Genomic DNA, 26,153 nt, shown 5'->3' on the forward strand with positions numbered 1-26,153 from the left:
GTAGTTATTTTTGGACTCTTTCGAGAGTTGGTGTTCATTTCAATATTTGGTTGATATCACCATGTATTTAATTATTAAGGGGTCAAACGTCTTAATAACAGATGGTATAATAAAATTTAAAATGTCTGTGGAGAGCTTGCTCTTCTGCGGGAGGGGTGTGACTGCACTCTGCTCTGTGCTGATAACATGTCTGTGTATTGTGTTTCAACAGGCTCATTGTGTTCCCAGCTTTCACCTTGACTATCTGATCCATTCATTCAGTCTCTCTCGCTCACACACAATTTCATTTGCATGCTCACTCATGCGTCTCTTAGCTCTCTCGCCCTCTCCCTCTCTCGCTCTCCAGCCTTCTCTCCTTTCCTCCCTGGCGATCAGTTCTGTTCAAGCGTTATAGGAAATGACTTTCAATGGATGGTTTCCACCCAAATTCACTACTTCCTGGTTTGGATCGTTAGCTGTGGACCAGCAGCTTCCTGAGCAAAGAATTTGGTCATTACTCAGAGGGCTATGAAGCTGAATTTCACTTTTCAATCTATAGTTAGAATACCAGAGTTTCATTCAAGTTTGCCATTCTGTTTTCCCATTCATTATTTCCTGAATGTCACATTATCTATATCAGAAGAAGTTAAATTACAGGAACTCTACATCACTGAAACAAAGTCACTGGACCACAGACAAGAGACCGGACACCGGAAAAACAGGGGTTACCAAGAAATTATTATTTTGTGTTCTTAATTTTGTAAATTCCAATGTGTTTACTTACTCCAGTTTAGTAACTGCAGAACTGTCTTTTTAAAATTGTGAATTTCATATGTTAAGCTGGACAGATACTGTATGATTGTTTGCTGTGTTAACTCACGCTAAGCGTTTTAAATTACCCTTCCTACATGACCAAAATGTTACAAGTTTGGTACTTACAATGTTTGTTACAAAATTGGATCAACCAGTGCTCTAAGACCCTGTTCACACCTGGCATTAACATCTGTCCTGGGTGATCCAATCCCAACTGGACATCTCTGAGTACAGGTGTGAATGCACCCAGGATGCATTGAGATCCAAGTGCTATGTGTCCTGGGCCACATTGATGACCCCCTGCTCAACTGACGTCCTCTGTGTGTTCTCAAATCACGGTTCGAAAAAGTCCATAGAGAAATATTACGAGTGAGAAAAAGGTTTTGGCTGATTTGGTTTGCCTGGAACATGCCAAGGCATAGTCCCAGTCCATACCGTTTTGATTAGAGATGCTCTGATACCATTTTTTGCCGATTCCGATACCTGAACCTGCATATCGGCCGATACCGAGTACCGATCCGATCCCAGTGTCTCAAATATTGTATTATGTTTTAACAGATGTATAGTACTATCCCTGTATGGATGTGATGTGATTTCTATCCTTGTTTTAAGGCCTGGCTCAGGTTGAACTTTTATTGAAAAATGAACAAACATAAACAATGAATGCTGTAGAACTTTGTTTTCAGTCAGTCGTGACTAAATAAATTACGTATCGGATCGGTGCATAAACTCCAGTATTTTCTGATACCTATACCAGTATTTTAGGCTATATCGGATGCCTTTCCGATACTGGTATTGGTATATAATATATGGTCCATTGGTGAAGTAGCATTGATCACTTGAGGGGGGGGGAAGGGTTGTGGGGTTTGTGGGTTTGTCCCCATAGAAATAATTCAGCAGATTTTTTACATCAGTGCTTCTACTTTAGGTAAACTGACATAAGAACAGAACTTCCCCCTGAGGACACTCTCTTGACCATAATGCATCTGTGTTTCGTGTTTCCTTCAAACTGCAAAGTGTTGAGTTTCTCCCAGTCATGATAATATCAGCAGTGCCTTTAAACACAGAGCTCCAGTCAGCAGTCCTATAACAGTCTATAACACACCTGCTGGATAGAACAACCTTAAACAAAGTGCCGCATTGATGTACGTTTTCACATCTGCATTCCTTCGCTCTGACACAAACCAGACCGAGCATCTCCAAAAGCTTGATGAGGTCAGGAGGGATTTATTTAAATTCCTCACGCCGTGTTCCCATCAATCGAACACCTGCATGAAACAAACGCAAGTGTACTCCAGGGATATACTGGAAATTTTGATAAAAATATAAACCACATTGCAACAGGATATCAATCTGCGTCACTGAATGTTTAAAAAGGCCAGAATTCTCCCTGAATCACATTTTCTATCCACTGCACTATCACACCTATAATTATTTCAGTGCCAGTTTCAGAGCAGAGATTATGTCTGAAGAGTACTTTAAACAGTTTGAAAGGGTTCCTGTTTTAGCGATTGCTATTTCCATTGAGGTTAATCATTCTGTTATGTGTGAAAGAACCAGAAGAGTCCTAAATTAAACACTGACTACGTTTACATGCACATAATATTCAGTTTTTTGCCCTTATTCCGAAAAAGACGATATTCTGACTAAGCTGTTTGCATGTCTAATGAAAGTGAATATTCAACTTATATTCATGTTAACATGTAGCCTTGTACCAGCGGTGGAGGACCGTGCCAACACAGCGTCCCGCTTTCATTCCTTCAACCAGCTTTGTGAAAAGGTCGGCGTAGCGATATGTGCGCATATCCACAAAACCTGTTGATCTCCAAGTCTTTGATCATGTTTAAAAGTAGCTTTGTTTCTCTTTCTTATCGGGTCTGCAGCCCTGAAAACTGTTGGCTGGTTGCTTTGTGTACAGTAACCATAGCAATGCACAGAGCTGACCACAAGGTGATGAAGTGGTGATGTAGTACAAATTCTAAATTTCGTACCCTGCATAGCTACGGTTCATAGTATACCATTGTCTGTATATTTTAGTAGCATAGTATACCAAAGTGGGGAAGTGATCAATTCTCAGCATCAAATAGCACCCAATCTGATTATTATTTGGTTCTGTGGTCTTCAAAAAATATTAGACTCATCCCCAGTTAACCTCACTAAATTTTTCTAATTTTAATAAAATAAAAAAAAAAAAAAAAAAAAAAAAAAAACCCATTTAAAAACAAAAAAAAAAAAACAAAAAAAAAAAAAAAAAAAAAAAAAAAAAAAAAAAAAAAAAAAAAAAAAAAAAAAAAAAAAAAAAAAAAAAAAAAAAAAAAAAAAAAAAAAAAAAAAAAAAAAAAAAACTGAAATGCTGAAATACACGTAATAATATTTAGGTATTGTACCAAACTCACAATAAATGGAACCTACAAACTGGAGGTGATGCAGCAAAGTGAAACCAAATGGCGCTCAAACGGACTAACTATGTGCACATATATTCCACGCAGCCCGCTGGCAACAACATGATCCAACGTGATGTCTGCACTGAAGACTAATTAGGCATTAAATGAGTTTACTGTTTAGTTTTCAGTCAAACTTATTCTAACTGTATTATAATTATTGGGGCTACATTGAACCCTGAGCACTTCATTCTTGTTGTTTATCCACCCGTATGTGGATGTCTGGGTCCAGATGAGCAAAATTATCATAGACTAAATCAATGATGTTGAACGCCCCCGTTTTGTTTGTCTGATAGCAGGATTTGGGGAAAAAACTACTGGGCCGATTTCTATGAAACTTGGTGGAAGGGTGTAGCATGGGCCATGGAAGAACCTCGGGGCAGATGCACAAATTATTTTATAACTTTTGCTAACATTGTGAGATAGGGCATGCCTTTTTGGTGGAGATGCCCTTCTCATGTTTTCATTCTAGGCTGCAACTACAAAGTATGACTCTGCAAAGTACTCCATTAGGCGTGACGCTTTGGGCCTTACAGTAAATTCCGGCGCTGATAAACATAATTTAAAACCCTGGTTACATTTTCAGTTGAACCATAACATTGTCTCTCCAACACACAGTCACTGCGACATACTGTACGTCACAAAATGCATGGGATAAGAGGGATTTCAGGATATGAGTATCAATATACCATAATCTCCTGAAATCCCTCTTATCTCGTATAAATGGAGGAGTGAAGCCAGAACTGGTTCAGCAGGTACTGTATATTTAGGGTGTCTGAACTGTAGCTACAGCCTACAGACACTCTCTGTTAAACTGCCGTACATTATCATGTCAGTAGAAACACTCTCTGTAGAGTACATGTATGCCACGGGTGCCAGAAAGAGATTAAAGCTCACATCCTGTATGAAATCTGAACTATACAACCAGAGCCATTAAAACACCTCAGTGCATTTTTAGACCTAAATTATACCTAATTGTGCTGTGGAAGTGGATTTAAGATGTCGGTCTAACTAGTTCTTTGAACGTACACATGTTCCACCAAAACAATTTCCTTCCTGAGACTATTTTGCAGCGGCACCATGGCTCCGAAGATTGTGATTAGTTTAAAGAAATGCCAATAAACCAGAGCACGTTTTTCTCCCATCCAGGAATTTGTGTGGACTAGCCAGACCCTCCTCTGTAGCGCTGTGGAGGAAGGTCTGGCATTGTGAGACTACTCTGCCGTCAGCTGAAAAAATGTGTTACACGCCGAGGGGAGAAGGTCTCCTGCATAAGCGTGTGAAGAGGTGGTTGCATGCAAGCAGATATGTGAAAGTACACAGACGTCGTCCTCTTACAGTAACTATCGGGGCCCCTCCGAGATATTACAAACACCCATCAAACACACAGTCCTCTGCCACAAACACGGAGAGACACGCAGAGGACGGGAGGTGAAGTCGAATTTCAACAGCTTTAGTTTAAACACACACCTGACAGCGTGTCTGAGACTGAACTCCGCTCTGCTCAGCGTCTAAAAGATACAGACTCAAACACAGATATGACGTTTTGGAAAATGATTGCAGTCTCTGCTTACAGTGTAACCAGAGATCTCAAAGTCTCGGTCTGTCCTAAGGGATTCACCGAAACGGCATTTAAACTCCGAGCCAAGACACAAGCACATATTTTGGGCTGATAATGAAAATGAAAATGATAATGAATAATGCGCTACTCTGCTGCCTGTTGTGACTGATATGTCACTTTAGTAATTCAACATTAATCCAGGTGATGGCTGCAAAGGGTAGGTATATATCTGGAAATGTTCCAAGGGAAGTTAAGCTCTGGAATTTGGGGAATCGTTTGGAAAGTTTGCACAATTTCAATATAAAAATCATACCTTTTCATTGTGAACTCATTTGGGGGAAAATGCACATAAAAAAGCAACACTTATGGCATGTTAAAGTTAAAAGTATTTTCCATTGATGACGATTAATTGATGATTGAGATATTAATTACATACATTCTTTCTTTATTTATATATATCTATATAAATGAGTTGTTACTTCAAACCCTAAGTTTGCACACAGTCCACATTAGCTGACTTGCTAGCTAGCGTTGGCTAACTCGCAGGGTCATGCCTATGTTCCCAGGTAATTCCCATAAATTCCTCTTACATCCCACGAAAGGTTTCCACCTTGAGTATTCCCAGAATTTTGCAACCCTAATCCCGGTCATGAAGATTTTTTAAGCTGCTGTTCTACACCTCTGTATGTCCTCGCTCTTCAACTGGTCTCCAAATCCAGATGTAAAATAAAGACAAAAGAATCTGTATGATCAGCGAAGTACAGTGATTTCATTTGTTTCCCAATCTTACATATTGTCATACAACCCTTGGGGAGAACGTGCCCCCAGATTGACTACCGCTGATTTAGAGTAGAGCAATAACCCAAAACAGAGCCACCTGTCGCTCTGTATCTACTGTCAAACGAATGACTGCTATCTTCGGGGTCACAGTGTCAACCCTCCCAGCAGCAGTACATTCGCCTCTACTGTACATCAAACTATATGACAGTCCAACCACCCCTCCCCCCGTCTCCCTCTCCTCCCTCTAAATCCCTCCTTTCCTCCCAAATTCCCAACTCAATCATGTGCAACAATGAGAGCTACATCACCGGCTTTGCAAGAGACCGTCTCCAGATACCTTCAACAAGTCCATACAAGTGTGTGTGTGTATTCATGCATGTGTGTGTGTGTGTGTGTGTGTGTGTGTGTGTGTGTGTGTGTGTGTGTGTGTGTGTGCGTGTGCGTGTTTGAGGCCGTGTGTTGGAGCAGGTAGACGTGTCTGTTAACCAAGACATTCGCTCATCTTTGTTCAGTCGAGGACACAAACACACACACACACTCGCACTACAAAATCCAGTCAAAACAATGTTGGTTTGCCACAAGTCTGTGAGTCATGACAGTGCAACCATGTGTGTGTGTGTGTGTGTGTGTGTGTGTGTGTGTGTGTCTGTGTGTGTGTGTGTGTGTGTGTGCAACTCACGTTTCAGTAGTGTTTATGAGAGCGTTTCAGTATTGCGTGTGAAAGCGTTTCACTTGTATGTGTGAGTTAAATTGTGAATAATGACCCTGTATGTGTGTGTGTGTGTGTGTGTGTGTGTTAAAGGTTGGGTATGAATCTGTATCCTACTTGTAGGGGTCGTTGGGGTCCTTGGCGTTGCAGGCCTCAGCGTGTCCGTTACACACACAGCGTCCCCCGATACTGATGTCTTTGATACTGTAGTAATACTGTAAAATAAAAAACAATACTAAACATGAGTTCTACATCTACAGATGGTGTTAATGTGCAGATATGCAGCGGCAAAGGCAGAATAAAAAAGAAGACTGACTGCTGGTAAAGATGGATTTAAACCATGCTGGATTCAAACTTTTACAATAAAAGGTCTAATGCTGTAATGTAATCAAAGACTATAATTTAGATTAAAACTTTATCATTTTTTCTTCTTCTTTTGTTTCTTTCTGGGTTACCCTATAGATTATATAGGATAGGTAAGTGTATTAGTGTAATGTTCAAATCCGTCCCGATTGGTTGCCCTGTCTTACCCTGCGGGTGACAGTGGGGTCCCGGAGCGCCTTTCCCATCAGGTGTCCCAGCAGCGTGTTGGTCCTCAGGAAGCGGAGCCGGATGTTGGTGGCCTTGGTGAAGTCCCTCAGCACTGGGGAGTAGGAGAAGTTCATGGCCCCGGGCCGACCGTTCACCAGGGACACCACCACCTGGGACAGGAGGACAGACGCTGCATATCAGCTCACACACCCAAAATATATTGAACATTACAGCCTGGGAATACATCAGAGGGACAGTATCAACCAAATTATACTCACAATACCTGCTCTACTGCATCATAATACTATACATATATACTGTATATAGTACATAATGTGTTTTTTGAAATTGCTCTGCATGCTCATTTCCTAGTTCAGTAACTATTTTAGTACGTTCATGAACAATTTTAGAGTGACAAAGAGTGATATGTGTGAAAACAGTTTGGTAGACTCTTTGGAATCTTGAAGATATTTAGGTCGTGATTCCACAACATGATCTCGATAGCAGCTATGCAGTGCTTCAACTGACCATTATTTCCATTTTTGTAAGATATTATATATATATAGAAAACTGTAAGATATTCAGTCACATATGCAGCACATCCTTATGTAAAGTAGTTGGAATTAAGGAATGTTTGCTCAAAAAATGATTGAAATGATTTATCTATAATCATAGCTGTTGCTGACAGGGATGTCACGATTCTCCAAATCCATGATTCGATTCAGTTTTCTATTTAAACATTTTTTTCCACAATGCCACAATAAGAGAAGGGTTCTTTGAGTTTCTCAGAGTTTACGAGGTGCAATTGAATGTACCGTTGGTTTAACAAGGTGCACATGAATGCACAATGGAGTCTCGTTGGAGACCACATGCTTTACCTTTGTTGTTTGTTTCAACAACTCACTCACGGGGAAGGCAAAATGTTTCATGAAGCTGAGTTTGACACATGCTACCTGCCGGTAAGCTAACGTTACCCTGTGTCTTCAGCTGCATGCTACATGCCGGTAAGCTAACGATACCCTGTGTCTTCAGCTGCATGCTACTAGCAGGTAAGCTAACGTTACCCTGTGTCTTTAGCTGCATGCTACCAGCAGGTAAGCTAACGTTACCCTGTGTCTTTAGCTGCATGCTACCAGCTTGTAATCTAATGTTACCCTGTGTCTTCAGCTGCATGCTACTAGCTGGTAAGCTAACATTAACCTGTGTCTTCAGCTGCATGCTACCAGCTGTTAAGCTAACGTTACCCTGTGTCTTCAGCTGCATGCTACCAGCTGGTAAGCTAACATTACCCTGTGTCTTCAGCTGCATGCTACCAGCAGGTAAGCTAACGTTACCCTGTGTCTTTAGCTGCATGCTATCAGCTGTTAAGCTAACGTTACCCTGTGTCTTTAGCTGCATGCTACCAGCAGGTAAGCTAACGTTACCCTGTGTCTTTGGCTGCATGCTACCAGCTGTTAAGCTAACGTTACCCTGTGTCTTTAGCTGCATGCTACCAGCAGGTAAGCTACGCTGTGTCTGTTGTTTTTTTCTTTGGACGTGCACAAGTAGGCGGGGGTGAAAAGAGAAAAAAATACTGGGGGAATCGCTGATTTCAATCAATTTTTTATTTTAAATTAAAATTGTGAGACCCCTAGTTGCTGGTTATGTTATGTCAATTAACTGACAAATTGTTTCAGCTCAACAGCTGTCAACCAAAACGCACACTCACCTCTCCATTTTCCAGCGGGACTATACGGGAGTATTCGGTGGTGCAGACAATGTCATTATCATTGCTGATCCTCTCAATGGTCCTCTGTCCAAAACGCTCAATACAGTCTCTCTTGGAGGCTACACACACACACACACACACACGAGAGAGAGAGAGAGGCAGAGAAAGGGGGGAGAGAAAAGAAAAGCTTCTAATCAGCCCAACCACATATTTGCAAACGTGTGAACATCCTGAGCATCTTGTGGCATTTTAATGAAGCGTCTCCATGTGATAATTAGAGGAGGGTCTCGGCTTGGTGGAGGTCTATATTTTACCCAACAGTCCTCCCTAAATATACCTCAGCTGCATTTTCAGCTTCACAACAGCTGGAATGCACAATCACCAGCTTCCACACAACTCGGAGTTTAGAGCCAAAAGTGATCTCGGTGCACCAAGTGTTTCTAGCTCTAGTAGAAGAACTAATCTCTGTTTAAACTAACACGCTCAAACCAAAATATCTCATCATCATTCTGGTATACTGGGCATAAACAGGAGGCAGCGTGTATACTCCGCCCGTTGCTGGTAGTTGCCATGGTAACATTAGTAGCTTTGTCTCAGAGAACAAGACCTCATGACCCAATCAGGAGGAGAAAGGCTGGCGTCAGTGTCGGCGTGGCCAAAGGTCTCCGTTTGCAGCCGTTGAGACTGAAACACAACCCCGCAGATTACCAACCAAAACAGGGATGGAGTGTTTCCTAATGTCTCCAGTTTAGGGGCTCGGAAACACCAGAGCAGGGGGAATGAGATGGGGAAACGCCAGAGCAGGGGGAATGACAGGGGTGAAATGCCAGAGCAGGGGGAATGAGAGGGGGAAGCGCCAGAGCATGGGGAATGAGAGGGGAAAAAAGCCAGAGTAGAGGAATGAGAGGGGGAAACGCCAGAGCAGGGGGAATAAGAGGGGGAAGCGCCAGAGCAGGGGGAATGAGAGGGGGAAACGCTAGAGCAGGGGGAATGAGAGGGGGGAAACACCAGAGCAGGGGGAATGAGAGGGGGAAACACCAGAGCAGGGGGAATGAGAGGTGGAAATGCTAGAGCAGGGGGAATGAGAGGGGGGAAACACCAGAGCAGGGGGAATGAGAGGTGGAAATGCTAGAGCAGGGGGAATGAGAGGGGAAAACCAGAGCAGGGGGAATGAGAGGGGAAAATGCCAGAGCAGGGGGAATGAGAGGGGGAAACGCTAGAGCAGGGGGAATGAGAGGGGGAAACGCTAGAGCAGGGGGAATGAGAGGGGGGAAACACCAGAGCAGGGGGAATGAGAGGTGGAAATGCTAGAGCAGGGGGACTGAGAGAGGGAAACGCATGAGCAGGGGGAATGAGAGGTGGAAAAACCAGAGCATGGGGAATGAGAGGGGGAAACACCAGAGCAGGGGGAATGAGAGGGGGAAACGTAGCAGAAGATATACATTTTAAAAGTTAAATGTAGCAATGTCAATGTAGCCTAACTCTGTATAACTCTTTTTAAGCCAAACCCTACTGTAAACCTTAATCTGATTTAATTCAATATTAATCTAGAATAATTTTTTCTTATTTATCAATTATGTAGGTACAGAAGCCCTGAATGGCAAGTTTTGTTGGGCATTGTTGGCTAGCTTTTTGCCATAGATGTACACTTTTGGCCAACAATGCCTGAATAAACCTTTTTTTTCACCTAGCCTTTTAGGGATTTTGCATTTAAAATAGAAAAATGCAACTTACAAAAACCAAAGATATCCAATTTATGGAGATGAAAAAGCAAATCCTCACTGTTGAGAATCTAAGTTGATCCAATCTTGCATAGTCCCTGACAAAAAAACAACAGACTATTTTCAGATTTTTTCACACAATTCAGCCACTTTTAACAAAATATGACCAGTCTAAAAGGTTGGCTAAGTTCATCTCATTTCATCTCCTTGTATAAACGTTGGCTGCTCGATCTGGCTCCAGAGAAACAACCATCTGTCACTTAGGAATAATCACACTGTATAAGCGTGTGTGGCACTTAGAGACTGCGGCTTGTTTAAGTCACGATGTTTCTTCATGAAGACGCAGCGGTACGTTCCTGGAATACTTCCCCTTTATCTCCGCCGTGGGTCCTTGGCACAGAAGAAGAGAGAAAGACCACAAAAACAAGACAAAGAAGAGGAGGGACGGGTGACTTTATAATTTCAAGATGTCACTGCCAATTATTGGAGTGTGTGTGTGTGTGTGTGTGTGTGTACTGCTGACAGCTGCAGCAATTAGTTGAAACTAAAACTGACAAATAGGTTTACAGCTTTGAGGCCAACACTAATTTACTCTGTAGTACCACACACACACACACACACACACACACACACACACACACACACACACACACACACACACACACACCTGCACACACTGCCTTTGTAAAAAAGCTCTACAGATACTGTAAAGTATATCTAAAACAAATGTTACTTTTACTGAATTGTTGGGGTTAAAAAGAATAGGTTCTCAGCAGGTGGGAGGTGATCTTAAGTAGCCGCGTCGACTCGAGCCGGCCCCTGTCCTGGCACCAGAAGATTTTGGGGATGCACACTGAAAGTAGTGACAACTAGCCCCAACTAGCAGCATTTTAAGTCTCATCATTTGTCAGTCCAGGAACCAGGCGGACCAGATTTAGGAAGCTTCTGGGCCATGAATGTTCGACTGGCTGACAAAATGGTTCAGAGCGAATAAACTAGATGGGATCAAATGGGACCCGTATCCCGATCCTTCCCCTGTCCGATGGATACCAGGACTATAGTCATGTGACTTACACGTTCGCTACGTCACAACTTATTCGGCAAAAGCTGTTGCCATCTCACATTTTGCACGTTAAGACTTTTTCGAAAAACGCAAAAAAAACACCTCAAGCGAGCAGAAAAACTTTCAAATTTCAAATTTTGCCATTTCCGTCGACATATTGTAATGCGATACTTCAAAATGCGCATTAAAAATACGTTGATGGAAACGTGAGTCCCTGTGAGTCCACTGGTATATAGTGTAGTTTTACTGCAGTTATGTACTCACAAGCATTCTGAGAACAAGCTGTAAAGTTTAACGACTTCACCTTGAAGAATTTCAGGTTAAAGATATCCATCAAACTCAAGATATTTAATTTGTTTGCCATCTTTAGGACACCTGGGGCATCTTACAATAATGCAAATAACTGCCCCCACACACACACACACACACACACTCCTCGTACTACAAGCTGTGACCTGTTAGCAGACATGCTTAGAATTCCCCCTGCAGCCCACCTGGACTGACAGCTGCCACAGCCAATCAGATGGCAGCTCTAATGATGTAATCCCCCCCCCACCTCCCTTGGGGCTGCTGTTTAACTCTGAGATTAGAGGGAGAATTAAGGAGAACCCTAGGGGAGGTTAGGAAAGCATGAAGTGATGAAGATGGAATCTGACTCGGTTTGCTTCTAATAACCATAATAACATCTGGAGGCACACATGCATTGTATAGGTGAATACATAGGCATAGATTTGAAAAATAACCTTTCAGGGGGCTCAAGTATTGGAGAAACAAAAATTGTGTCTACTTTGCAATATTTTTTGTGATTTCACGTCTTTTATGATGATTTTTTGTAGAAACTTTGGAGCTTCTGGCTTCAGCGAGGCCTCGTTCTCTAACATGAGAATGTGGGAAATGAAGATTGACGCTCAAAATGTTGTGGGGTCCCATGTGTGTCCCACCCAATGTTGAAACAAGCCCTACGCCCCTGGGTGAATCTATGTAAATATATATATATATATATATATATATATATATATATATATATATATATATAATATATGTTTCTACTCACAGGCGAAGTACTGCCAGGGCTGGTAGGTCTGCCCAAAGTCCACGGATCTCTCCAGAACCCAGAGGTCCGGACGGGGAGAGTTTGCAAACTTGATCAGCACGTAGGCCACGTGGAAGACCTGCAGAGACACAGAGATGAAGACACTGACATTATTCACATATTCAGACACAGTTGGCACTGTTTGGGTTAGCTCTGAACTCATTCATGTCTGATGACAACACTGGAAACAAGACCTCTGAGGTAGAAACAACTACACTGCCATCAACAGCACAAATATATTCATATTTATACAACTCTGGTCTTGATTACTGTCATTGCCGGGCTGCAATTATGTATTGAAACAAGTTCTTTGTTTGGATTTGAAAGGAAGGTAAATGTGCATTTAGAAAAGAGGAAATCAATTCTTAAATTAATTATTTGTCATGTGAAATCATATCAAAAAATACAATTGCAGTGAAATATAATCTGTCAGTTCCTTAAATGTTTGCACTACTGCTACGTCCTGCTATGTCCCGCAGTGCCCTGCTACGTCTGGATATGCCCTGCCAAGTCCTGCTACGCCCTGCTACGTCCCGTAGGGCCCTGCTACATCCTGCTCCGTCCTGCTACACCCTACTACGCCCTGCCATGTCCGGCTAAGCCCTGCTATGCCCTACTACACCCTGCTATGCCCTACTACGCCCTGCTATGCCCTGCAGTGCCCTACTACACCCTGCTATGCCCTACTACGCCCTGCTATGCCCTACTACGCCCTGCTATGCCCTGCAGTGCCCTACTACACCCTGCTATGCCCTACTACGCCCTGCTATGCCCTGCAGTGCCCTACTACACCCTGCTATGCCCTACTACACCCTGCTATGCCCTGCAGTGCCCTACTACACCCTGCTATGCCCTACTACACCCTGCTATGCCCTACTACGCCCTGCTATGCCCTGCAGTGCCCTACTACACCCTGCTATGCCCTACTACACCCTGCTATGCCCTACTACGCCCTGCTATGCCCTGCAGTGCCCTACTACACCCTGCTATGCCCTACTACGCCCTGCTATGCCCTGCAGTGCCCTACTACACCCTGCTATGCCCTACTACGCCCTGCTATGCCTTGCTGCGCCCTACAGTGTTGTGTCCGAGATCTATCACTGGACACATCCAGACCACAGATGTCTGGCAGCAACAGGCCCCACTCCTGACAACGTATTCTTTGGGCTTACAGGGACACAGCACCCACGGGAGCTGCACTATTGCCCCCATCATGTTGTCTTGCAGCACAGTTCGGGCCAACCCGTCACTGCGATCTCGCTCCATTCTGGACCAATTTCAAAGTTTTTTGGTCATATACTGACAAAAATGCATGGGGACATGGGGTCCAGCTTGAAAAGAAACAAAATGACCCTATAAAGAAGACAACTGTGGTGAAAAAGGAAAAGGTCACATGACAGGTTACAGGTCATTATCAAAAAGGCTGATGTCCTGTCAGGAATCAACACCAGATGCTCCCTTTGTCTCCCTCTCAGGTTTCAGCCTCCTCTCTTTTACCTTGTCATCCCTCACTCATTTCCTGAACGGCCCCGGAGCTGGTTAGCCAGCGATGACAAACTGCTCTCACGGGGGTCGGGAGACAATAAGTTATTTTCCATGGTTAGGACCTTAGAATCTCTCCCCGGTGGAAACAGAACACACTGGAACAACACCATGACGCACATCATAATATTATAACTAATCACCCTCTTTTTTTCACCTCCTCTGTGTGTGTGTGTGTGTGTGTGTGTGCGCGCACACACACACACACACACACACACACACACACACACATACACACACACACACACACACACACACACACACACACACACACCTTGACCATGTATTATTGCACGTCTCATATAGTCTTCTCTCTTACAGTTTGGTCGACATAAAGCCCTAAAAAAAAGTCTTAGCAAATCAAGCAAAACAATCAATCTGATCACTTTATTAAAATGTAATCACAGGCCTGAATATGCAAACTCTCTGTGTCTACGCCGCATACAGCGGACATAAACATACACGCCCACTTGGCGTGTTATCGTGAGAAGAAAGCTATGGTTGGGAGGAAAACGTGGTAGGAAACGGGACACGCGGGTTGGGTTTAGGTAAAGAAGAACGGGGTTGGGTTTAGGAAACGCGACACGTCTTTTCCCTGATGACAGAAGAGAAGGTTTTCCATCCATCTCCATCCGTCCAACCATTCACAACTTTGTTACAGCAAAGTTCAGGGATCAACCGTGTCACAATCGCAATCATTCACTCGGCTCACTGCACTCTACTGTACTGTACTACTCTACTGTACGTATCCAGTATAGTAGAAAGAAAGTATCCAGAAAAAGCCCTTAAACGTGTATATCCCAACTCTAAACAAAAAAGAGAGCACGGACTCGTAACAGACTTTTATATCCACTTTAGTATAGAAGACTGTCCTGTTAAAGAAGGTCATTTCCTCTTCAGACACAAATAAAGGCTTAACCAAAGGCACTGTGTGTATATAAGCACGTGTGTGTGTGTGTGTGTGTGTGTGTGTGTGTGTGTGTGTGTGTGTGTGTGTGCGTGCGTGCGTGCCTAAAGGAGATCTAAAGGACTAGAAACAGAAAGCGAGGCCCCTACACGCCCCCGGGGGCCCAACGAAGACAAACCCAGGAGCATTCCTGTGATTCCAGGGTGGACGTCGGACCAGCTCAGGGACCGAGCCCAAGTTCACAGCACATGACTTTGGTTTCTAAGCGAAAACTCAGGCGACTGAACATGCGGAGAGATCAGGGGATCTGCTGAACTACACAGCTCTAGTAGTCTCTGATCCATGTTCTTAATTTAATAAATGTTTTTATGTTTGCACCATACAGTATCACTTTTAATTTCGTTGTATGTGCTTTCTCTCTCAGCTGTCTGTCTCCAGGTCTCAGTGGGAGCCAGTCTGAACGCGCACGCACGCACGCACGCACGCACGCACGCACGCACGCACGCACGCGCACGCACGCACGCACGCACACGTTCAACAAAAGTTTTTGCTGATCCTGTTTCTCTCCAGCATGCACACACACACCCCCTCCACAGGATTTATGGATTAGTGGTCAGCCTCCCAGGTCAGCCTCCCCTGAATTGCCTGTCAATCCCACCAGTTGGACTGCCATTGCCATGGCAACGGGCAGCCAGCAACAGGTCAAACTAGGGGGGGAGAATAAGAAAGAAAAAGAAACAAAAAAACTGCAAAAAAAAACATTCACGTAAACAGTTTTTCTTTTTGGAAAGCGATGCAGAGAAACCACTCTGAAATAAACTGGAGTCGGTAAGTGATGACTCAGGGTGAAGGCAGCCCCCCCCCCCCCTACACACCTTCCCACTCACAACTCAGCCATCAAAGATGTCTCCCCGTCACTCGCTCTACCACACACACACACACACACACACACACACACACACACACACACACACACACACACACGCTGGCCCTGCTATTCTCTTAAAGAGATCAACGCACACACACCAAGGCACAAGTATAAACTTCAGGCCCCTGACGTAGGCTATGTAGGACCATAAATCACAAGTTCATGTGAGTCGTAATGGACCTCTTTCCAAGGGGGGTAAGCGAGCCTCCACAACGCGTACCTCCAATGGGGAGACATTCTGATGCTACCAAGCCATCACCTCCCGTTAGCATCCCATTGACTCCCATTCATTCTGACGTCACTTTGACAGAGAATAACTTTACATCTGAAGCGTTTAAAGACTCTATTTGTCCGTTGTTTATTTCTAAAGAAACACGAAAATGTATAAAAGGCTCCATTACCTTGTACCTCACGTTATGGCTCCGTAGCAGATGTTTTTATAAAAAACAATTGTGTCATAACTATGCGACTACAGTAGAGGAATTACCGTATAGTACAGAAGAAGCTCACAGGCAGTTTCCGGCTTCTCCATCTGACCTGACACACACCTGCTAACACACACGCTGGTCAAGACGTATAAGAAATATCAAAATGTAAATCAGAAATGTTAAGATACCGTTAGAATGCAGACATACTGTGTGCATATGTCCAAGGAATGCAGGTGTGTGTGTGTGTGTGTGTGTGTGTGTGTGTGTGTGTGTGTCTGACCCCTGGCTGGTTTAATAATTGTACACATTCCTCGGTGGCACCACATTCCCGGTGCCTCAGGTAACCATGGAGATAAGACGGGAGGCACAATAAAAAAAAAAGAAAAGAGGGAAGGGAAGGATGGAGGGATGAAGGAGGGTTTAAGGAGGGAGGGAGGAGGAGAGAGATAAGATCCAACACAAACTTGAAATGTCACCTGAATCCATTCTGTGTACATATTTATTAGATATTATAGGAATTTGATATTTCATTCATCGTGTATATATATATATATATATATATATATATATATATATATATAAATAGAAACGTACGAGCACATCTCTGGTAAAACAAGAATTAAAGTGGTGCTTTTGCACGACTCTTTGCGGAGAAACTCAGATTTACAGATCTGTCGATTAAATCAACAAATGGATTAGTCGATACGATTGAATGAGTGTTAGTCGACTAAGAAGTTCTTCAATCGAGCACAGCCCTAATATATATATATATATATTAGGTATATATATTAGGGCTGTGCTCGAGCACAGCTGAGCACGGCTGTGCTCGATTGACGAACTTCTTAGTCACTGCATATACACATACAGTATAAGGCATAAAGTATAAGGCATATATATAGGCATAAGGCATATATATATATATATATATATATATATATATATATATATAGGTGTCAAGCCTGCTAAAAGGAATGGATGAATTGATTTCTATTCAACTGACATTCTTTTAGTCAATCGTTTCAGTCGTTTGGTAAGCAAAAATGTCAAAACATTCACCGTGTCCACCTTCTTAAATGTAAGGAATTGCTGCTTCTTTCTGTTTTATATGAATCTACATCACATCTACAATTGAAGATGCTTCATACATTAGGAGGATGTAAAAAAAGGTGGAACGTTCACTCATCCATTCACTCCACTGACTCTTCTTCTTATCTGTCAGTCAGTGTGTAATCTGTCTCACTGTGTCTCTGCAGACAGATGCACTGGTGCCAGACTGAGGAGCAGCTGCTGTGATCTCACACACACACACACACACACACACACACACACACACACACACACACACACACACACACACACACACACACACACACCAGTAGAAGTAAGAAGTGATAAGTTGATTAACTTCTTGCACAGTGTATCAGTGTGGAGAGACAGCAACTGCTGTCTGTGTGTGTGTGTGTGTGTGTGTGTGTGTGTGTGTGTGTGTGTGTGTGTGTGTGTGTGTGTGTGTGTCGGGCTTGGACAGCTCCCAGAGAGCGAAGGTCATTCCTCACATTCCAAGTCAATCTCAGTGTCTCTCTTGTACCTCCCTTTCCTTTCCTAATCCTCCCTGAACATGTACTGTATTCACCCATACCTCCCTTTCCCTCTCTCCCTCTTTCTTTCTTTCTTTCTTTCTTCTGTTTGTTCCAGCACACTGTCAGGATCATGTTCAGAACGGCTTGTGATCACAATGCCCTGACGGATATGAAAAAAGGGAACGGATAATACTTTGAGTTAAGTCCAGTCGGCTTTACTGGAAAACAAATAGCATTGTATGTAGGGCTGTACAGAATGTCATTGTTTAACATCCAAAGCTTCTATTGAGCTTTTCTGATGAAGTTTTAAACGGCTGTAGTCACACTTTATGACGTCATCACCCTAAAAAAACAAAATCGCTCTGGAGTTACTGGAAATTCTGAAAACAATCCTACGCAGCCACCACAGGAATCTAATTCTACAAATAGCGTTGTAGTAATAATATTAGTGTAGCCTAATCTTTATCTGCAACTGTGCAGAAATACCTCGTTCAAACAAAATGGATAGATATGCAAAATAAAAAAAAAGAAGCTGTACAGCATTTAAATGTTGATATAGAGTTTGGATGTCTACTTGGTAGAGCCCGAATCGTATGCATATGAATCAGTTCATGATTTCAAATGTGGTCCAGGTATGTCACGATTGATTGATTGATTGATTGATTTTTAAAGGACAATTCTGGTGCTAAATGACCCTAGGGGTTAATAACATATGTGTACAGAGTCGACCGTTCTCTGGGATCTGTTTTCATGCTAATCGAATGCGTCTCTAGCTTTAAACAAGCTACCGCACATATGTTATTAACCCCTAGGTTCCTTTTGCGCCGGAATGGTCCTTTAAGTTGTTTTAATCAACTCAAATTAACTTTTCTTCCTCATTCAAAGCTCTGACCTCCTGCGCAAATCCAGTCAAATCTCAAAAGGTCTATTCCATTTTCATTCTTCTAACGGAGCTATGCTGCTCCAAACATCACCACCATTTGGATTTGGACACTGGGATTTTTGCTCCCATGGAGGAACACACTAAAGAGACCAACGTTAGTTAATAAGTGGCTAATTATATATGCATGTGCCAATTAGGAGAAGGAAGAAACCAACAAGTGCCATTTTAGCACCGTACGCCTACCATCCACCAGAAGACTCTGAACAGACCTTGAAAAGTCTGACACCATCTCACATCTAACGTTAAAGACTGTCATGACATGTAAAGACTGGGGATCTTCAGGGTCACATATTGTAATACTACAACTAGATTCGTTTTGAAAACCACTAGCTGACTTTTGACTGGGTATGAGTTATATTACCACCGACCTTACACGAAACGATTGTGACGACAGGAGAGCGCCCCGACTCTAGCAAGACTCTCAGGATTTCATTCAGATATTGGAAATTAGTCTGCGACGGTGGAATCGCTTGAAAAGTCGATTGGTGTAAGGTCGGCTCCCTCTCTCTCCAGGGGTTGGGGAATGTCCATCTACTCCTCCTTCAGAGTCCCAGGATAGAATTCCTGACAAAGATTCCTGAGGGAAGACTCTCGCAGCGCCTCTTAGATTTCAGTGAGAACATTTTCTGACAGTTTCGGGTTTCGCAGTTTAAACCAAGACGCCTCTTTAAACGTGTCTTGTTAAATTCTAAGGGCTGAAAACGATACCGTGTCTATCAAAGCAGAGGCTTTGACTTTTCCACTGGGGACTGATTTATCCTCCAACAAAAGTGTCATCTGAAAGTTCGTCATCATCTGAAAGCCACTCGAAAGACAAAATGGCAAGATGTGATGAACTCTACAAATGGATATATAATAAGTTGGATTTGAGCCTAGGGGTTTTGCCAATAATTGGCATATGAAGTTCAAAACCATCCGCGGTGTTCATGAACACCTCGTCAGGATACACCACTTTTTAATTTTCCTTCTTCAACGCTCCATAAAAGCAGACATTTGACCCCGTTTGAAGTCGGGCTCATCTATCTATTACTATATTTATTGTCTCCACCCAGGAGTCGCAGGCCTGACAGAGATAATTGCAAAAATATATCCTTCAAAAAGGGACAGTTCATCCAAAATCAAAAATACATATTTGTCCTCCTACCTGTAGTATTCACCGAGCTAATATTTGGTATGAGTTGTCCAGTGTTGAAGATATCGGCTGGAGAGATGTCTGCCTTCTCTCCATTATGATGGAACTAGATGCACCTCGGCAGTGACACTTTACTTGAAGGGCTGTGCATAAGACTGACATCATAACGTCATAACTATGACATGACACCTGTCATGAACATGAAGGAGTCTTTATGAATGTTCATAACTGTTGTCATTAAGTGTCATTCGGTAAATTATGACACTTTTATTGAAAAAGTTAGCATTGTTCGAATTGTTGGTGTTATGACATAGAATGTCATGACTAATATCCATGACCTCAAGTCAAGTGGAACCATTTGGACTTGTCATTAAGATGTCTTAAAAGTTATAAGACCAGTTTGGCGACAGTGAATGCAGTACTGAGGTGAGTTTTGGACAGATATTGTTAGCTTTAGGCTAGCTGCCGTTAGCTAGTTAGCTTGATTAGCTGTTCGGCTGTCCAATTAGCTGATTCAGCCCCGGGTTGCAAAGAGCCAAACCCGGAAAGTGTATTTCCTGTCGTAACAGGCAACTCACACCAAACAATCTAGATTGATAAATAGCCCTACAGGTAAGAGGAACCATAGATATATAGCTTTGTTTTGGGGGTGAAGTGTCCCTTTAAAAGACCCAAAAGCCTGATCTGAGGTGGGGTTTAGTTAGCCCCAAGCTAAGGGTAGGGATGTCTCACATTTAAAGCTGCAAATGTCAAACCTAGCCCAGGGCTAAGTGACCTGTAAAGCCTCCTGTAAGTTCCCTAAATGATCTGCTGCTGTGATATTTTAAACTGGGAGAGATATAATCAGGATACGTCAATCCATTGCTTTAAAGCCCAACCTTGGCAGTTTATTAGCAGTCACTGAGTTTAGCAGTCGTCTTCTTTTCCCAGATATGTAACCCTGGAACTAGACATTATCTACACGCCTGTAAATGAAAGGTAGAGAAACCCCGACCAACACTTAGAGATCTGTACCTAATAACAGCCTGCATGTTCCCAATAACCACCTTCATATTTCAACTACACACTTCTGCCAGGTGGCATTTGGCTGCCCCGAGGCTACAGATGTACAGAGACAACGTGCACACCTTTACCACCTATACATTCATGCAGCCGGCCCATACACGCTCAGCCAGTGCTCTCAGTGTTTCTAAACCCCTTCTCAGAAATGTTCAGATTACAGACACTCTGTCTTCATTCTTTCATCCATATGTCTACCCTTGGACCACTAGACCATCCTGGGAATTACAGACTTCCCGGCTTGGTAGGGAACGCAGGGCTAGAGAGGAGGAAGTCTAGGAATAGGAAGAGTGGGTAAAGATAGTGAGTAAAGAAAAGCAGACGTGGAGAAGATAGGAGGAGAAGGATGAGGAGAGAGATAAAAGATAAGAGAGATGGACTGCTGTCATGGAAACACTCAGAGGCTTCTTCTCAGAAAAGACAGAAGGACGGGAGGAAGGGAGGGGGGGAGACAGAAGACAGAGAGAAAGGGAGGGCTGAAGATGAGATGAGCTACTGTCATTGGAGAGTTTAGCTTGATGCATTTGAAATAAATAAGTTTTTGTATGAAATGCGCATACGCACAAGATCATATCTTCCATTTTCTATAGTGCATTTTTGCGCCGTAGCTTTCCAACCATACAAACTTGCATTTAAATATTCATACGTCAGTTTATTTGAACTACACAATATGTCAACACACATCCAAACCATAAACTTGCCTTTATTATCCCGCGATAGTATTACAACAATCGTACACCATGTGCAATATTTTTCCAATTTTTTTGCTATTTATTGTCTATATTGTCTATTATCTCAAATGCACCTTCAGTTGTGGCCCTCACACTTTCATTGTATGGGGCTCTGTGCAATGACAATACAGGTTTATCTTATCTTATCTTATATGGCTGAACAACCACCCTAAAGGTGTTCATGCCCAGATAAAGAGAAAGAGACAGAGAGAGAGAGAAGCTGAGAGGAAAGAGAGAAAGATGATAGAAGAGTGATAAGGTAGGAGAATAAACAAGGAGGAAAGGGAGGTGAAACAGATAGAAGAGGCCTGGAGGAACAGCTTATCCTCCAGCTTTTTCTACAGATTGACAAGTCAACATCCCCGCAGGATGTGGAAACTCCTGCACAGTGTGTGTGTGAGTGTGCGCGCGCGTGTGTCTGTCTGTCTATGTGCATGTGTGTGTGCCTGTACGTATGGGTGTGTGTCTCTCTGTGTGTGTGCGTGTCTGTCTGTCTGTCTGTCTGTCTGTGCGTGCGTGCATGCGTGCGTCTGTCTGTGTGTGTGCGTGTCCGTCTGTCTGTGCGTGCGTGCGTGCGCGTCTGTCTGTCTGTGTGTGTGCGCGCGTGTGTGTCTGTCTGTCTGTGTGCATGTGTGTGTGCCTGTACGTATGGGTGTGTGTCTGTCTGTGTGTGTGCGTGTCTGTCTGTCTGTGCGTGCGTGCGTGCGTCTGTCTGTGTGTGTGCGCGTGTGTGTGTGTCTGTCTGTGTGCATGTGTGTGTGTGTGTGTCTGTGTATGTGTGTGTGTGTGTCCTGTACTTCTATCTTAGACCTTTAGAGGGAGGACATTTTTTGAAAAGTGAGGACATTTTGTCCAGCTCCTTGCCTCCGAGACAAATTCCTTGTGTGCCCAAAAATACTTCCCCAGAAAAAGCAGATTGTGAGTCTTTGCATGGCTGTTTGAGGGTTGTTTAAGACGCTAAAGCATTTCTTCTCGTTGAGTTGAAAACAACAAACGTGATTATTAATAGGTCTGTGAGTGCAGATGATTATTGCATCACTCGGCCCAGTTTGGTCAAATCTCGATCAGCGGCGTTTGAGATATTCCACCCGACACACGGACAATGCAACACATCATTTTGGGCTTTTCAGTGTTATTCTGAAAAAGATGTACGTATCATTCACTCACAATTTCATAAAAATCTCATAAGTCACAACCGACAGAGAAAAATCCCAAAACAACAAACTACCGGGACACACTTTTGACACAATTTGAGCGCATTGGATTGTTTGTTTTTTTAAATCTGCCAAAGTTAAAGATAACTGACACCAAAAAGGAGGCCAGAAGGAGGAGGAAGGGATGTTTCCTTTCCTGTCACCTTGACCTTCTCCACGTTCCTGAGCCACTCCTCCTTTCATGTGTTCCCTCCGTCCCTGATTATAACAGACAGCTGAGGCAAATTCCATAATTAGTGGAGAAAGGGAGGAGGAGGAGGAGTGATAAGGGGCGAAAGGGGGGAGTACAGGTTGCCCTAATGAAGAGAGAGATGGAGGAGGAGGAGGAGGAGGAGGAGAGGAAGGGGAGTTTGTAGAAACTCTTCAAAGCTGAGAATTACATTCAGCCTCATCAGAGTCACCTGTCATCTGACATTTCTAAAAACGTATTCTTTTCTAAGAAGAACGCACATCACATGGCGGTGCTGCGTAAACGCAGTTCCCTCACCACTGATAAAAATCATGTCTTGCGGGACACAGCAGACGAGGTAGACTGGTCCGATGCATGCTGCAGATTTTGCTTTTGTTTGCATACTGTATGCTACATTTCGGCCCGATCAGTACGCACTGCTACAAAAAGTAGGCAGTTTGACTACAGCCAATGCTGAGGGCGTCTAAGCAGCAGAGACACAGGTGGAACTGGTAAGTAGCATACCAATGGCTCTGGTCCATTTAAGGGTCCCAGGAAGCCGCGCACCACTCAGCCAGCGTGCACAGTGCAAGGGGTCCCGGAACTGGCTAAACTAAACGGTATGCAACCGTCGTTAATGTTATTAAGCGAGACATTTTCTCTGACATACGGTGTCCATCATGCAGACAGACAGAAATGTTCTCTACCACGCCAAATATTCCCAGTACGTGTTCCAGGGTAAGGCTGGATGTTAATGGGGACTGGGAGTGCTGAGGCTGCCCAGCTGTTGTGCTCTAATGGAACCAGTCCCAGCTGCTGCAGCTCTCAGCTTGTTTCCCTAAGTAGCTAATAAACACCTCTCTCTCTCTCTCTCTCTCTCTCTCTCTCTCTCTCTCTCTCTTTCTGTTGCTGTCTGTCTTTCTGTACGGCGGGGTGATCACCGGGTGTTCACAGGGTCGCAAGTTCAATCCCTGCCAACAGCTGAGTGTGTCCCATTAATGTCTCCAAACTCCGAGTTCAGAGAGATGTGTGACGAGGAACAAGTGTATAGAAACACACTCATCTATCCCAACACGCATGCGCGCACACGCACACACACACACACACCACACACACACACACACACACACAGGTTAGTTGCACTATCTTTGTGGGGACCCGTCATTGACATAATGCATTCCCTAGCCCCTTACCCTAACCTTAACCATCACAACTAAATGCCTAACCTTAACCCTTACCCTAACCATAACCATAACCTAATTCTATACCAAATCCTACAACCAAGTCTTAACCCTCAAACAGCACTTTAAACTTGTGGGGTCCAGCATTTTGGCCCCACAAGTATACTGGACTCCCGGTTTTTGGACCCCACGAATATAGTTAAACACACACACACACACACACACACACACACACAAAAACCTCTCTTTTCAGGCCGTCGCCATGGTTTCTCAGTGTGATGAGGTTCTAAACGTGGACTTTGCCCTGTGGAGCGCGTCGCGGTCAGTCACAGTCTCTGAACTCTGACTGAGCTTCATTAAGCCACTGTTAGCTGTTAGCTGTTAGCTGCTAGCTGCTAGCTGAGCTGGACTCACACAAATGCACACATTTAGCTGGTGTGCTTCTTTTACTGTAAGATATTCAAAGAGTATTCATTTAAGGATTTTAGACTTGAGGGACTCAAAAAGCTAGCCTGACGTGGTCCTACTCAGATTCTAGTCAGAATGTGAGTCTGAAACCGCTCCATTGGGCTGTGATTATGGGGCGTGTTCCAACCGAACCAGGTACGAAAATTCCTCTGCATTCATTGGATATACCTACAACCAATCAGAGCAACAGAACTCAACACTGTGTATCGTCTCCATAGCAACCACTCTTTGCACAATGCATTCGTTCTAACTTCTGACTTTTAGACTTTTTTGAAGCTGGATATATCATTTGTTTCTTGTAAATATAAATGTGGATAACGTTAGTGATAGTGACATGCTGGCTACAGTTTCATTTCTAGAGATGGATTGGCAAAAACACGTTTTATTTCTCTGATTCACGGCTTTGTTCTAGCGCCGGCGCTCACTCTCTCCACTCACTCTCGGTCTCACTCCACCATATAACACTACCGTGCTTTCGGTAGGGTTGTTCAGGCTCCGCTCCGTCTAAAACTCTGCCATTTCATAAAGCTGTTATAATAAAATGGATTAATGCTAATTTTATTCATATAGTTTATATCTGACTTTACCAGCTGACTTCTCTATTGGCCGTTGAAACAGGTGAAGCCTCTTACATTCTAACAGCTGAGTCGCAGCCACACCATCATATATATTTTATAAAAATAGGCTAACGATTGTGTCACATAGTAGAGGAATTACCGTATAGTACAGGAGAAGCTCGCAGGCAGTTTCGACTTACATGAGCTTTTTAGGATTAATTACTAATGTTAACTAGCATTTTAGTTAGCAATAATGAGCCTGTGCCTATGTTATCTCCTTACATATACCTACACTCTCCGTCTCTGTAAGATTGGGAATGATTGAGATTTCTCTCGGCACAGCTACCAGAAGACTTCACACTTTCAGACAGGTTGCTCACGTCACATCTACGCTGTCTCCGTCAGTTGGAGGCTGCTCAGTAAAGCAAGAGATCACTGGAAAAATGCTTCTAAAATCCTTCACTGGTCTCCGTCCAGAGTACTGTTGGTCCATTATATACTGTCTATGGAATCTACACATCTCAATTCTCCAGCAGCAGCCACCTGTTGTAAACAAATTCAACCCAAGCGCTCTTTGGTGACGTGGTTGATTCTGTTACTGTTGATCACCTGTCCGACAATTTGATTGGTCCGAACGGGCTAAATTCGGCTGGCATCCAGGCTATCAAAACGCTATACTATCTAAAAGATCAGCAGGAGATTTAGATAATGCTTCTGAAATTTGTACACACATTTTGTATCTACTACAGTCTACATCATCTGGAGGCCTTAAAATCAGTCCAAACTATTAGAAAGCCCTGTGTGCTACCAATCCATATGCACACCCACACACACACAGACACACACACACACGCTGGCTTCCCCTCCTCTATGTCAAACACATCAACCTCCACAACACACAAACACACCTCCGTT

The 26,153-nt window shown here is 43.4% G+C and overlaps 1 protein-coding gene across 3 annotated transcripts in view; it reads right to left on the reverse strand.

Annotated features, from left to right (window-relative positions):
- Positions 1–26,153, reverse strand: part of lama5 (laminin, alpha 5) — a 143,182-nt gene that overhangs the window by 88,153 nt on the left and 28,876 nt on the right. For all 3 annotated transcript variants that reach the window (XM_039799640.1, XM_039799639.1, XM_039799638.1), the window contains exons 3-6: positions 12,361–12,478; positions 8,523–8,641; positions 6,814–6,984; positions 6,401–6,498 (exon numbers count right to left, since the gene is read on the reverse strand). In XM_039799640.1, coding sequence (XP_039655574.1) covers positions 6,401–6,498; positions 6,814–6,984; positions 8,523–8,641; positions 12,361–12,478 — 506 coding nt within the window. The remainder of the gene's footprint in view (positions 1–6,400; positions 6,499–6,813; positions 6,985–8,522; positions 8,642–12,360; positions 12,479–26,153) is intronic.

Source organism: Perca fluviatilis, chromosome 5, assembly GCF_010015445.1.
Source record: "Perca fluviatilis chromosome 5, GENO_Pfluv_1.0, whole genome shotgun sequence".
NCBI classification, from domain to species: domain Eukaryota; kingdom Metazoa; phylum Chordata; class Actinopteri; order Perciformes; family Percidae; genus Perca; species Perca fluviatilis.